We start from the raw sequence: 15,426 nt of genomic DNA, 5'->3' as shown, positions 1-15,426 counted from the left end.
GAGGGATCTGGACAGGCTGGAGAGCTGGGCTGAAGCCAATGGGATGAAGTTCACCAAGACCAAAAACCGTGTCCTGCAAACTGGGACGTGGAATGGACTTCCCAGGGGTGTGGTGGATTCACGGACCCTGGAGGTGTTCAAGGAATGAATGGATATTGTGTTGAAGGACGTGGAGCTATTGGTGATAGGTGAACAGCTGGACTGGATGGTCTTGTAGGTCTTTGCCAACCTTGGTGATTCTATGATTCTATGCTATTGTGTCCTTGTCTGTGTGCCCTTTTAGTTTCAGCAAACACTCTCTGGGAGGACTCACCACATGTCAGGAATTAGTCACTGACCAATTGAAATCTGGTGTTAAATTCAACAGATTTTAATGTGCTGTCATGATGCAGTATTATTTCAGGAGCTTTTGACCATGAAAACCCCAGAAATCTCAGGAGAGACAAGTGGATATCCTCTGTTACTGAGCTGGGCTGGGCTCCTGAGACACAGGAAGCTCATAAAAGTGGATGGTGCTGCAGAGACAGCTGTTCCCAGGAGCAGCTCTTGTGCACAGCACAGCCTGCAGGTGACAGAAGGAGAGGAGAGAAAGGGGAGAGAGCTTACAGGATGCATGAGGTGTGAGCAGCCTTCTGAGCCTGCTGCAGGAGCATTGCTGGCAGACCATGACAAGGTAAGTCTCATTTCAGGCCATGCAGCTGCTATTCTTAGAGGGTTAACTATAAATGGGATATCCAATAGCAGATCTGGCTGCAGGCACTGAATGTTTCTTTACTGTGGAAAAAGCCTTCTGCTCCAGCTGAGGGCTTCCGTGCTGCAGCATCAGAGCACAGCCCTGAAGGCTTTGTGTCCCAGCATGCCTGCAGTCTGCGCAGATGGGGCTGCAGGCGGGTGAGTGAGGCCCGGTGAGCTGCCCAGGACTCTGCAGGGAGATGTGTGGGAAGAAGGAGCCCCCCAGGAAGGCTTCTGCTTCCGCAGTTGCTGCCTGGGGCAGGGGGATCACAGCTCCACTGCACAACAAAATATTTGTGCCGGTGCTTTGCTAGAGCAGAATCAAGGCAGGGATTTTCCATTTCCTGTTCTGAGTGTAGGGGAAAAAATAAGGGGCAGAAATCTAATAGAGGCTGTCAACTTTGAACACAGCTCTGTGACTCTCCAGTTTCGGGAGCTCCCCATACACTGGTTATTTTGTGGACAGTCACACAAGTTGTGCTTTCAGCCTCTCATTACAAAAAGAATACAGTCAGTTTCAGTGATAGTTGTTTTCTGCAGACATAATTAGTTCACTTGTCCTGTAAACAGGCTGATTTCTGTGAGACGATTTGAAGTGCACAGATGCTGGGGCTGGGGTCTCAAAGAGCAGCTGCAGAAAAGAAGAAACTATCCAGGAGGCTGGGATATGATTAGGAAATGAGAAGAAAGTAAGAGCTCCTTTATTTTCTACTCCTTCAGGTACGGTGAATCTCATGAAAAATAAATTCAAGTTCTGGACTTAAATGAACATTTTCAAAGGAAAAGGAGAACTTTTACAGTATATCAGAAGGATTACCTCTGAGAATGACCTGGACTTGTCACTATCTTCTGCACTCTGAGCAGGACTCCAAGCCCAGGAACAGCAGATGCCCAACAGCAGCTCCATCAGCGAGTTCCTCCTGCTGCCGTTGGCAGACACGCGGCAGCTGCAGCTCCTGCACTTCTGGCTCTTGCTGGGCATCTACCTGGCTGCCCTCCTGGGCAACGGCCTCATCAGCACAGCCGTAGCCTGCGACCGCCGCCTGCACACCCCCATGTACTTCTTTCTGCTCAACCTGGCCCTCCTCGACCTGGGCTGCATCTCCACCACTCTCCCCAAAGCCATGGCCAACGCCCTCTGGGACACCAGGGCCATCTCCTACGCAGGATGTGCTGCACAGCTCTTTTTCTTTGTCTTCTTCCTCGCCGCAGATTTTTCCCTTCTCACCATCATGTCCTATGACCGCTACGTTGCCATCTGCAAGCCCCTGCACTACGGGACCTTGATGGACAGCAGAGCTTGTGCCACCATGGCAGCAGCTGCCTGGGGTGCTGGGGTTCTCAATTCCCTGCTGCACACTGCCAGTACGTTTTCACTGCCTCTCTGCCAAGGCAATGTTGTCAACCAGTTTTTCTGTGAAATCCCCCAGATCCTCAAGCTCTCCTGCTCAGAATCAAGTCTCAGGGAAGTTGTGTTGCTCCTTTTTAGTTTCAGTTTAGCCTTTGGTTGCTTTGTTTTCATAGTTGTGTCCTATGTGCAGATCTTCCTTGCCGTGCTGAGGATGCCCTCTGAGCAGGGACGGCACAAAGCCTTCTCCACGTGCCTCCCTCATCTGGCTGTGCTTTCCCTGCTAGTCGTCACTGGCTTTTTTGCCTACCTGAAGCCTCCCTCTGTCTCCTCTCCATCCATGGACCTGATGGTGGCACTTCTGTACTCAGTGGTGCCTCCAACACTGAACCCTATTATATACAGCATGAGGAACCAGGAGGTCAAGGATGCAGTGTGGAATATGATTACTAAATGTGTTTCAAAAGCTGTGAACTGCCCATGTTTTGGAATTCATGACATGTAATGCAGCTTTTTTCTGAATCAAGCTCTGCTTTATTGATTGTTCTGTTCATGTTATTTCTGTAATTCATTATTATTCTTTATATATATATACTGTAATGTTTTTCACTAAAATATCATTAGTCATTAGTTTGTACCTTTCTAGTGTAGCCCATACACACTGTACATAATGAACCAGGTCTTTGTGAACCTTACAGAATAAAGGACATGCAGTAACTCTGTCTGTTATCATTCTTTTGGAGCTGACGGTGTCGCATGTTCTCAGAAACCCACAGTCCGGCAGGAAGCACACAGCTGTTCATCAGAATATACAGTGACTTCAGCCTGCAACAGCTGACGGGCCATCCCTGGGTTCCTGGCTGGGGTCTGTGCTTTCAGGCTCACATCTGCCAGTGCCTCTGAGAAGCCAGCAGCAGCAGCTGGATTGCATGTTGTTTGTCACGTCCCCTCTTGCTCATTCCCTGTGAGACCCTGCACAGGACAAGTTCTTGGATATGGGTTATCACATCAGAATTTTCCAAGCTTCATAGAATCATAGAATCATAAAATTACCCAGGTTGGAAAAGACCTCAAACATCATCAAGTCACAGAATCACAGAATCACAGAATCACAGAATCGTAGGGGTTGGAAGGAACCTCTAGAGATCATCGAGTCCAACCCCCCTGCCAAAGCAGGCTCCCTACACCACGTCGCACAGGTAGGCGTCCAGGCGGGTCTTGAATATCTCCAGAGAAGGAGACTCCACCACCTCCCTGGGCAGCCTGTTCCAGTGCTCCGTCACCCTCACCGTAAAGAAGGTCTTGCGCACATTCGTGCGGAACTTCCTATGCTGGAGTTTCAGCCCATTTCCCCTAGTCCTGTCCCCACGCACTACTGAAAAGAGACCAGCCTCACCACTATAGCTCCCACACCTCAGGTATTTATAAACCTGGATCAAGTCCCCTCTCAGCCTTCTTTTCTCAAGGCTAAACAGACCCAGTTCCCTAAGTCTCTCCTCATAGGGGAGATGGTCCAGGCCCTTCACCATCTTTGTGGCCCTCCGCTGGACTCTTTCCAAGAGATCCCTGTCTTTTTTGTACTGGGGAGCCCAGAACTGGACACAGTACTCCAGATGAGGCCTCACCAGGGCAGAGTAGAGGGGGAGGATCACCTCCCTCGACCTGCTGGCCACGCTCTTTTTAATGCACCCCAGTATGTCATTGGCCTTTTTGGCTACAAGGGCACACTGCTGGCTCATGGCCAACCTGTCGTCCACCAGGACGCCCAGGTCCCTCTCAGCAGAGCTCCTCTCCAGCAGGAGAGTCCAACCACAGAATAACCATAGTACCCTAACTCCAACAACCGTCAGCTAAATCATATCCCTGAGCACCATATCCAAACAGCTCTTAAACACATCCAGGGATGGTGACTCATCCACCTCTCTGGGAGCCCATTCCAGTGTTTAACTACCCTTTCTGTAAAGAAGTGTTTCCTAACGTCGAACCTGAACTTACCCTGGCACAACTTGAGTCCACTTCCCCTCGTCCTGTCATTTGTCACCAGTGAGAAGAGACTTGCCCTGTTCTCTCTGTAAGCACCTTACTGATACTGGAAGGGAGCATTAAGGTCTCCCCTCAGCCTCCTTTTCTACAGACCAAACAGCCCCTGCTTCCTCAGCCTCTCCTCATAGGGTTGATTTTCCAAGCACTTCACAAGCCTTGTTGTTCTTTTCAGTACCTGCTCCAGTACCTCTATGACTTTTTGTACTGAGGTGCCCAAAACTGGACACAGTACTCAAGGTGAGGCCTCACCAGTGCCGAGTACAGGGGCAGGATGACTTCCTTAGTCCTGCTCACCACACCATTCTTGATCCAAGCCAGGATGCAATTGCCCCTCTTGTCCACCTGGGCACACTGCTGGCTCATATTCAGCCCACTGTCCATCAGCACACCAAGGTCCCTTTCCATCAGGCAGCTTTCCAGCCACACCTCCCCAAGCCTGTAGGGTTGCCTGGGGTTGTTGTGACCAAAATGCAGGACCCGACACTTGGCCCTGTTGAAACTCATTCCGTTCACCTTGGCCCATCGATCAAGTCTAACCAGGTCCGTCTGTAGTGCCCTTCTCCCCTCGGGCAGATCAACACTCCCTCTCAACTTGGTGTTGTCTGCAAACTTACTAAAGGTGCACTCAATCCCCCCATCCAGATCATCAATGAAGATGTTAAACAGAAGCGGTCCCAGCACTGAGCAATGGGGGACACCGCTTGAGACTGGCCGCCAACTCGATTTCACTCCATTGACCACAGTTCCACTCCACTGATCACAGCTTCCTTCAGGGCTTCTTCCATTTTGGACACAGAGGTGGTCGCTGCCTCCAGGATGGTCTGTGGTAGAGGAATCCTGCACAAAGGTCCGATTAAAGTTACCCAGGTTCCACAGGAGCCATTCTGGAGCACAGGCTGGTAGGTTGAAAGCTGCCCCGAATGAGATGACTGACATGAGGAGGCCAGGAGAAGCCTGGAGAACACCAATAGGAAACTGAGGGAAGGGAAGAGGAGCCTACATGCCATGCTCACAAGCAAATGTACCAAGCAAAGGTTACCCACACTTAGCACTGCTGAAACGCACCTCGCACTGCCTCCCCCTGCTCACATCCACCGTTTCGTCTACAGAAACATTCAGCAAGCTTTGGTGAATGTCAACGAGTGCACCTGTTTTCCGCTTGGAGGAATTCAGTGGCAAACCTTTGCTTCATGTGCACCTCCATGTCAGACTGCCCCTCTGCTGTCATCTGTCACACTTTATTAATGTTTAATGGGATGCTGGTGGGAAGATTCAACTTCTTCTCTGCCAAGGCAATGTTGTCAACTAGTTTTTCTGTGAAATCCCCCAGATCCTGAAGCTCTCCTCCTCAGCCTCCTACCTCAGGGAAGTTGTGTTCCTCTTCTTTAGCGGCAGCTTAGTGTTTGGCTGCTTTGTTTTCACAGTGGTGTCCTATGTGCAAATCTTCCTTGCTGTGCTGATGATGCCCTCTGTGCAGGGACAGCACAAAGCCTTCTCCGTGTGCCTCCCTCACCTGGCTGTGGTCTCCCTGCTTGTCAGCACTGCCTTTTTTGCCTACCTGAAGCCGTTATCCGTTTCTTCCCCACTCCTGGATCTGACAGTGACACTTCTATACACAGTGGTTCCTCCAACACTGAATCCTATTATCTACAGCATGAGGAGCAGGGAGATCAAGCATGCACTCATGAAGCCCCAGCTTCCTTATCCTTTCCTCGTAGGGCTGATTCTCCAAGCCTTTCACAAGCCTCGTTGCCCTTCTCTGGAGCTGCTCCAGTACCTCCATGTCTTTTTTGTACTGAGGTGCACAAAACTGGACACAGTACTCGAGGTGAGGCCTCACCAATGCCGAGTACAAGGGCAGGATGACTTCCTTAGTCCTGCTTACCACACCATTCTTGATACAATCCAGGATGCCATTGCCCCTCTTGGCCACCTGGGCACACTGCTGGCTCATATTCAGCTGACTGTCCATCAGCACAGCAAGGTCCCTCTCCATCAGGCAGCTTTCCAGCCACACTTCCCCAAGCCTGTAGATTTGCCTGGGGTTGTTGTGACCAAAATGCAGGACCTGACACTTGGCCCTATTGAAACTCATTCCGTTAACCTTGGCCCATCGATGAAGTCTATTCAGGTCCCTCTGTAGTGCCCTTCTCTCCTCAGGCAGATCAACACTCTTTCCCAGTTTGGTGTCGTCTGCAAAATTACTGAGGGTGCACTCAATCCCCTCATCCAGATCATCAATGAAGATGTTAAACAGAAGTGGTCCCAGCACTGAGCCCTGGGGGACGCCACTTGTCACTGGCTGCCAACTGGATTCCACTCCATTGACCACAACTCTCTGGGCCCGGCCATCCAGCCAGTGCTTCACCCAGCGGAGCGTACCCCCATCCAAACCACGGGCAGCCAGCTTCTCTGCCAGAATGTTATGGGGGACAGTGTCAAAGGCCTTACTGAAGTCCAGGTAGACCACATTGACAGCCTTACCTTCATCTACTAAGTGGGTCACCTTGTAATAGAATGAAATCAGGTTGTGTGCCTCCGGTGGCGCAGTGGTAGAATTCCCGTTTGCAACACCAGGGGGCCCGGGTTCGAATCCCCCCCTGTGGAGCAGGGGGTAGAAGTGCCGCTCTGCTACACAGAGGGCTCGAATAATGGGAGTTGGACTCGATGATCTCTAAGGTCCCTTCCAACTCGCACAATACTATGATACTATGATACTATGATAGTCAGGCAGGATCTACCATTCATAAATCCATTCTGACTAGGCCTGATCCCTTGGCTGACCTTTAGTTGATCCATGATGATACCTGAGATTATCCTTTCCATAACCTTCTCAGGCACCGAGGTGAGACTGATGGGCCTGTAGCTGCCAGGATCATCTTACCAGCCCTTTTTGAAGACGGGCGTCACATTCACCAGCCTCCAATCCACCGGGACATCCCCAGTCAGCCAAGACTGCTGAAAAATAATGGACAGTGGTTTGGCGACTACATCCGCCAACTCCCTCAGCACTCTAGGGTGCAACCCATCTGGCCCCATGGACTTATAAACATCCAGCTTTCGAAGTAGGTCCAGAACCATCTCATTGCGGATCACGCAAGGCTCATTTGGTTCCCCCTTCCCATCTACCAGTGTAGGGGGCTGCATTCCCAGGGAGTTACAAGCATAACTATTGAAGACCGAGGCAAAGAAGGTATTAAGTACCTCAGCCTTGTCCTGATCCTCAGTGACCAAGCTGCCCTCAGACTCCAACAAGGGATGGGGATTTTCCTTAGCCTTCCTCTTGGCGTTGATGTGTTTATAAAAACATTTACTATTCTCCTTAACCTTAGCAGGCAAGCTCAGTTCTTGCTGCGCCTTGGCCTTCCTAATTTTCTCCCTGCACAGCCTCACTACAAACCTGTAATCCTCAGAAGTAGCTCCCCCATTCTTCCAGAGACCGTAAACTCTCTTTTTGTTCTTTAGATCAAGCCAAAGGTCTCTGGTCAGCCAGCCCGGCCTCCTCACCCGTCGGCTCATCTTTCGCGACTTTGGGACAGTCAGCTCCTGCGCCTTTAGGACAATTTCCTTCAAGTACTCCCAACCTTCCTGGGCTCCCACACTCTCCAAAGTTACCCCCCAGGGGGCCCTCTCAACCACGGTCCTAAGGAGGTTGAAGTCCGCCCTCCGGAATCCAAGGTGGCAGTTCTGCTGACTCCCCTCCGCGGTTCGACAAGGATTGAGAAATCTAGCATTTCATGATCACTTTGTCCCAGAAGGCCTCCAACCTTTACATCCCCCACCAGACCTTCTCTGTTAACAAACAGCAGGTCCAGAATTTAGCTTCCCCTCGTTGACTCCTTCACCAACTGTGTCAGGAAGTTATCTCCCACACACTCTAGGAACCTCCGAGACTGTTCCCTATCTGCTGTATTGCAATTCCAGCAGATGTCCGGGAATGGACCAGAACGAGGGGGAGCGACCTCAAGGCCTCCCCCAGTTGTTTATAAAGCATCCCATCCAAGTCTTAATCCTGGGCAGGTGGTCTGTAGCAAACTCCCACAATAACATCGGTATTGCTGGCCTTGGCTTTTATTCTGATCCATAAGCTTTCAACCCTGTCATCACAGTTATTGATTTCCACGCATTCACAATCTTTTTTAACATAGAGAGCTACACCACCGCCTTTCCTACCTAGCCTATTGGTAGCCCTCAATCACTGCACTCCAGCTGTGCGAGTCATTCCACCATGTTTCCGTGACGGCAACTATATCAAAGCTTTCTGAACACACTGTGGCCTCCAGCTCCTCTTGTTTATAACCCATGCTGCGTGCATTAGCATAAAGGCACCTGAGCTTGGCCTCCTTGCGATCAGCAGCAGCCCTAATAGCCTTGTGACTACTATTAGGTGTTTCCACAGCCACCATCTTAACACCAGCCCTCGTGTTTTTCCTACAAGGGGGCGAGTCACCCTCCTCCTTCACCAAGGGCCAAGACTTTGGGGGCTTAGAAGCACACCCCTCTCCTGCAAGCACAGGGACATTGCATGCAGTTTCCATTTTGGTGGCCCCAGCTACTGCCCCACCCCCCTTCATACCTAGTTTAAAGCCCTCTGGATGAACCTACCCAATTCTCTTCTTAAGATCCCTTTTGACCGGTGGGACCCAAGGTCAAAAAACCCAAACCCCTGCCGGGCACACCAAGCTCGGAGCCAGGTATTGATCTGTTGGCCCGTTATATTGAATCCCTCATTCTTCCCTGAAGCAGGAGGGATAGCGGTGAATACAACTTGTGCTCCCGAACCCTTTACCTGTCGCCCCAAGGCTCTGAAATCCTTTTGCAGAGTCCTCATGGAAGTTCTTCCTAACTCATCACTAACAACTTGGAATAGTAACAGGGGATAGTAGTCAGAGGGGTGGACTAGGGAAGAAAGTTTCATCCTCACATCCTTAACCCGGGCACATGGGAGGCAACAGACCTCTCTATGTAGAGGCTCTGGCCTACATATTGGCCCTTCTGCTCCCTTCAGCGCAGAGTCACCAATAACAATGACCCGTCAATTTTTTCTTAGTTGAAGTTCTAATGGTGGGAGAAGAACGGATAGACTTGGGGAGCACTTCTTCTTTTTTGAAGAAAAAGACAGAAATCAATGAGAATGTGTTAACCCTTCTTGATGTGTGAAATACTCACGAGTCCTGTTAAGTTTTAAGTTTATTCCTCCAACTACCTGGCTGATCTATCCCAGGGAGATTACTGGAATTGCTCCATTCCTCAAAAGTCTGATGGACTCTGTTGTCAAATCCTTCACCGTGACACTGTCTATCCCTTCCTATCTCAGTCTAACTCATTTCTTGTACAAATATTCCCTGTGAAAGACAAACCTCGGTAGAAGCAGGTTGGATATGGAATCACTGTATTGTAAATGTTGATCACTGTATTTTACTGCTCATCCAATTGCATCTCCTTTCCTTCCTTTTGCTGGCCAAAAAAATAAATAAATTAATAAATAAATAAATAAAAGGGAATTCTTTCCTTGCCATTGTGCTGCTGGTTCTCTGTGGAAAGCCAGTGGGAGCTGGTGCAAAGCAGGTTCAACAGCGAGCGGTGACTGAAGAGGAGAAGAGTGATGTGAGGAAAAGTGATGCAAGTCCCAGGGGGCCAATGTGAGTAGAATTGGGTTGGGAAGTTTGAGAATGAAATTTGTTCACACAGTAACAGAACAGATCCCATTTGGGACACCCTGGAGTGACATGAGTTGCAAAGGCATGGTGGCTCTAATGCAGAGAAACTCCTCCTTTGTCTTATGAAGCAGACAGGCCATGACCTGATTCCCAGACCCTTGGCAGGGGGATTTTGTCCCTCATGTTTGCTTAGGGCCCTGCCTGGGCAGTTGAGGGAGGTTTGTATGATGTCAAATGAAAGACAGAAGGACAGAGGATCCCAGGCTCTGCATGGGGTGCAAGGAGGTTGCGAGGTTCATGTCCCATGTGTGCCCAGTGTCTCATCGCAGGATGTGGGATGTAAGAAGGGCCCAGTCTGAACAAGTAGTCAATCCCAATGAACCTCTGAACTTCAGATCTCTCAGTTTCAGTGCCCTCCTTTGCACACCCTCCCATAGTTTGATGTCCTTTATGTTCTGCAGTGCCCAAATTTGCACCCAGTGCTCCAGATGTGGCTGTAGCAATGCAGAGCAGAGAGGGACAATCCTTTCCCAGTTCTCCATCTCTCTGCCAGTCCTCTCCACACTCAGTGGAGGCAACAGCACCTCCTCATCTGGTATTATCAGCAAACTTGCTCAGAACATCTTTTAGTCCTGCATGCAAGTCATCCACAAAAACATGAAAGAGAAGTGGCCCGAAAATGGAGCCTTGGTAACCCTGATAGTGACCACCTACCAGCCTGATGGAAGCCATTGACTACAATCATTTGGACCTGATCTATTGGCCAACTGCTCACCCACCACGTTCTGTTTCTGTCTAGCCATATGCAGGACATTCTGTCCAGAAGGGTGCTGTGACAAACAGTATCAGAAGCTCTACTGAAATCCTCAACAATAACATCAACTGGCTTCCCTTGGTCAACTAAGTGGATAACCTTGTGATAAAAGGGCCTTAGTATAAACAGGACCTTTCCCTTGGGAACTTGTTTTGGCTGGGACCAATGACAGAGTGATCCTTCAGCCGCCTTAAACAGTGTGGGAAATCCCTGAGATAGACACCTCCTTCCTGAGCATCAGCTTGTGCGAAGCGGACAGGCTGTGACAGCAGCACTGTCTGAGGGCAGATCCTGGGGTTGCTGTATCCCAAGTGCAGGACGTGGCACTTGGTCTTGTTGAACCTCATCCCACTGGCTTCAGCCCAGCTCTCCAGCCTGTTTAGATCTCTCTGTAGGGCCTCGCTGCCCCCAGGCAGATCAACACTCCCAGCCAATTTAGTATCATCTGCGAACTTACTGAGGGTGCACTCAATGCCCTCATCCAGGTCATCAATAAAGGTATTGAAGAGGACAGGTCCCAGCACTGACCCCTGGGGAACACCACTCGTGACCGGTCACCAGCTGGATTTAACTCCATTCACCACCACCCTCTGAGCCCGGCCCTCCAGCCAGCTCCTTACCCAGCCAAGTGTGTACCCGTCCAAACCACGGGCTGCCAGCTTCTGCAGGAGAATAGCATGGGAGACAGTGTCAAAGGCTTTGCTGAAGTCTAGGTAGAGCACATCAATAGGCTTTCCCTCATCCAGCAGATGGGTCACTAGATCATAGAAGCAGATCAGGTTGGTCCAACAGGACCTGCCCTTCATGAACCCATGCTGGTTAGGCCTGATCCCCCAGTCGTCCTGCACATGCCACATGAAGTTCCTCAAGACAATCTGCTCCATAACCTTCCCTGGAACCGAGGTCAGGTTAACAGGCCTGTAGTTCCCCGGATCCTCCTTACAACGTTTCTTGTAAATGGGAATCACAGTGACAAGCCTCCAGTCTTCTAGGACCTCACCAGTCAACAAAGAGCACTGATAGATGATGGAAAGTAGCTTGGCTATCACCTCTGCCAGTTCCCTCAGCACTCTTGGGTGAATCTCATCTGGACAGTTGTGACAGTCCAGTTGGACTAGTAAGTCTCTGACTATTCCTTCCAGAATCATGGGTGTTTAGTCTGCTCCCCTGGTTGGTCTTCCCCTATGTCGGGCAGTGATCCAGCTGAGGCAGTGCAGGCGTCTCATCCGTAGAGGGAAACCCTGGGGCTGAAATGGGATTCAGCTCCCTACAGACCCTCAGGAGCTGGGATCCCTCTACTTCAGTTCAGATGTGCACAAGGTGTTGCCTGCATGTGAGCTCCTGCTCTGAGTCCTTCAGCAGGGAGGCAGTTGCTCACACACAGCAGAGCTGCTGCCTGGAAGGACCACATCCATGCAGCATGGCAGGCTTCGGCTGGTTAGTGTGCGAAGCCGGGAAAACTCACAGGCTGCGGCCCTGAGAAAGGCAAAGGAAGTCCCAGTGTAAGTGACATCACCAGGGCTGCTGGAACCTGTGTGTTGTCACGCTGCTTTTCCATTACAACAGCAGGCCCGACCGATGGGGAGCATTGCTGTCATGTTAGGTAATGGAAAGAGCATGTTGCAGAGGGGCAGACAGTCTTGCCAAAGAAGCCTGTGGTGCACCACCATGGACAGCACAAGTCTTTTTGTGCCTCCTTGAACCCTGGCCAGGCTTTGTGGAGAAAGCCAAGAGGAGAAGGTGGGCACCAGGTATTTCCCCAGACTGCTTCCTAGATTGGTTTATTCAGTGGTATAAAGGCTGGACCTGCTTACAGTGGATGTGGATGCCTCATCCGTGGGATGGATGCATTGCTGTACAAGTTCTCCATGGCTGGGAGAGGTTCTCCATATCATCATTGCAAATGGAGCTCCCCAGTGACTGTGGATCTGAGTGATGGGAAAGTGTTGGGTCAGCTGGTGATATATCTTAATCACTGAGCTCACATAGCAATGATTAGGCTCACTGCCTCACTTACTTCCTTTACTGCTTTTGACTACAGACACTGCTTTATTTTTTGTTTGATATTGTAATGGGCAGTAAAAGAAGCCTATCCCTTATGTTGGTGTCTGTGTCCTTCCTGTTGACCCCCTGGATTGACACAGCAGTATTAGCATGTGATGGGCACATAACTTGGACATCAGGAACATGACTTGTAAGGCCAGCATCAAGAGCGTATCCTTTGGAGAGAGACTGAGTGACTTTGGCTTGTTGAGCCTGGAGAACAGAAGGCTCTGGGAAGACCATGTGGCGGCCTTTCAGTAGACAGGGCCTCAAAGGTCACCTATTTCCAACGCCCTGCTGCGGCCAACAGTGAGGTCAGGCTCTAGGTCAGGTTGCCCAGGATGCCACCCAGCCTGAACATGAACACTGGTAAGGACAGGGTATGCACTTTGTTTCTGGGCAGCCTGTGCCAGCACCTCACCAACGTCTCAGTGAAAAACTTGGTAGCACTGCTTTTGCAGTCTCTGGCTTACAGAAATCCTTTTTAATTTTCTTCCCTACTAACTAACTTTTAACTATCATTGAACTCTTATGGTTATGCATGCATTCTCAACCAAAAAACAGTCACAGAGTTATCTAGATCAATCTATGTCTGTGACAGGGGGCGAAGTAGGTCCGTGGGCCCCCTAGCCGCCTACAAATGGGTAGGGAAAAGGAAAGGGGTGGGGAGATAGCAGCTGGACTCAAAGGAAGCAGACAGAGAAGTGGTAAACAATCTAAGGAGGAAAACTTATTTTACTAATTATGATACCGGAATACAAGATAACACAATATCATACAATCTAATTGAAACTGAGGCTTATAAATCAAGTAAAATGAGAGAGAGAGAGAGAGGTTTCTGAAGACTAAGAAACCCATTTTGAAATTGGAGGTGCAGGGCTTGGAAGCACACCCACACCCACTGCCAGGCAGTGAGAGCGAGAGTCACTTCTGTGATGTATATCCCTCCCTGACCGTGTGACCCTCAGGTACGTGTCGTTCTTCTGTGTGCTCCACGATGTTATGATGCGGAATAGCAATAGCAAAAATTACAAAGCCATGACACCTGTTTCAGTTCCAGTCGGTCATTTAGAAGCAGACCCAGTAATTGCCCAGCAGCCAATTTGTATTTTCTCCCCTGGAATGGCACAGAGTGCAGCCATCCAAAGAGAGGCACTCCAGCCCCACCTGTCCTTTAAGCAGACTTCAATGCCATAGAAAACTGGAGTAGCCATATTTAGGTTCTGCTTTGGTTTTTGGCATTCAAGTGCTTTCAGTATCTCTTAGCAGTGCACGGACCCAAAGGTCCTGTGCTTTGATTGCATGATGGTTATTTAAACAATATTTGCACTTATGATATATCATAATATAATAATAGTATAATATAAATATCCCAGTTGTTTTAAAATTTTTATTATTTTTTGTCACTATTGTAAATAAAAAAATAAATAAAAAAAATTCTAATGTTCTGTAATTTACCTGTTAACAATATTGTATATTTTATGAGATTCATCAAACACAGAATGACTTGTGTTGGAAGGGACTCCAAGGATCACCAAGTTCCAACCCCGTGCCACAGGGATGTCCACCAACCTCCAGTGATATGAGCTGCTTCAAAAGTAATGCCTCCTCGCTTATTACGTGGGTCGTAAGATGAGAGGCGGATATTGGAGGTGCGGCTGTAGAGGTTGGACCTTCCCATCATCGTCCCATTAAACACTGCTATCGTGTTACAGATGACAGCAGAGGGGTAGCTTGACAGAACGGAATCTGACATGGAAGTGCACATGAAGCAAAGGTGTGCCACTGAATTCCTCCAAGCAGAAAAGGGTTGCACTCGTTGACATTCACCAAAGCTTGCTGAATGTTTCTGGAGACCAAACAGTGGATGTGAGCAGGGGGAGGCAGTGGGAGGTGTGTTTCAGCAGTGGTAACTGTGGGTCACCTTCTCTGGTGCAGAAGGTTATGAGCATGGCATGTAGGCTCCCCTTCCCTCCACTCAGTCTCCCATCTGGATTCTCCAGGATTCTCCTGACCTCTTCATGTCAGTTAGCTCATTAGGGGCAGTTTTCAACCTACCAGCCTGTGCTCCAGAATGGCTCCTGTGGAACCTGGGTAACTTTAATCAGACCATCTTGCAGGATTCCTCTACCACAGACCATCCCGGAGGCAGCGACCACCTCTGTGTACAAAATGGAAGAAGCCCTGAAAGAAGCTTGGAAGCTTCTGACATGATCACCCATATCCAAAACCTTGTTCTGTTCAGGGTATCACAGATAATGAAGAAGAAGTGACCTGATAAATAAAGTGCAACCCAGCTGCTGCTGATGGCCTCTCAGCGGTACTGACAGATGTGAGCCTGAAAGAACAGACCCCAGCCAGGAGCCCAGGGATGACCCATGAACTGTAGCAGGCTGAAGGCACTACTCAGTTAGATGAACAGCTGCATGATTCCTGCTGGACTGTGCGTTTCTGAGAACATCCGACCCCGACAGCTCCAGAAATGTCTCACAAGAAGGAGAACAGACAGAGTCACTGCATGTCCTTTATTCTGTTAGGGTTCACAGAGAGCCAGGTTCATTATGAACAGTGTGTCTGGGCTACACTAAAAAATACAAGCTGAAGAGGAATTGATTTGAGTAATGATGTTTTAGTGAAAAACATTATAGTATAATAATAATAATAATAATAAAGAATAAGTTTTAATACATTAAATTTATAAAAAATGATCAAAGCAAAGCAAGAGATTTCATCAGTAAAAAGCTGCATTACATGTCATGAATTCCAAAAGATGGGCAGTTCAGTGT

The 15,426-nt window shown here is 49.2% G+C and overlaps 1 protein-coding gene across 1 annotated transcript; it reads left to right on the top strand.

Moving 5' to 3' along the window:
- The first annotated feature begins 875 nt into the window (after window positions 1-875).
- LOC140265139 (olfactory receptor 14J1-like) lies at window positions 876-2,585 on the top strand. The gene is made up of 2 exons (XM_072361024.1): window positions 876-891; window positions 1,945-2,585. The coding sequence occupies exons 1-2, from the start codon at window positions 876-878 to the stop codon at window positions 2,583-2,585; spliced, it is 657 nt and encodes a 218-aa protein (XP_072217125.1).
- Window positions 2,586-15,426: the final 12,841 nt, after the last annotated feature.

The sequence above is a fragment of the Excalfactoria chinensis genome, unplaced genomic scaffold (assembly GCF_039878825.1).
Source record: "Excalfactoria chinensis isolate bCotChi1 unplaced genomic scaffold, bCotChi1.hap2 Scaffold_68, whole genome shotgun sequence".
Taxonomy (NCBI): domain Eukaryota; kingdom Metazoa; phylum Chordata; class Aves; order Galliformes; family Phasianidae; genus Excalfactoria; species Excalfactoria chinensis.
The sequence above is the reverse complement of the archived record's forward strand: the minus strand, read 5'-3'. Positions and strand labels throughout refer to the sequence as shown.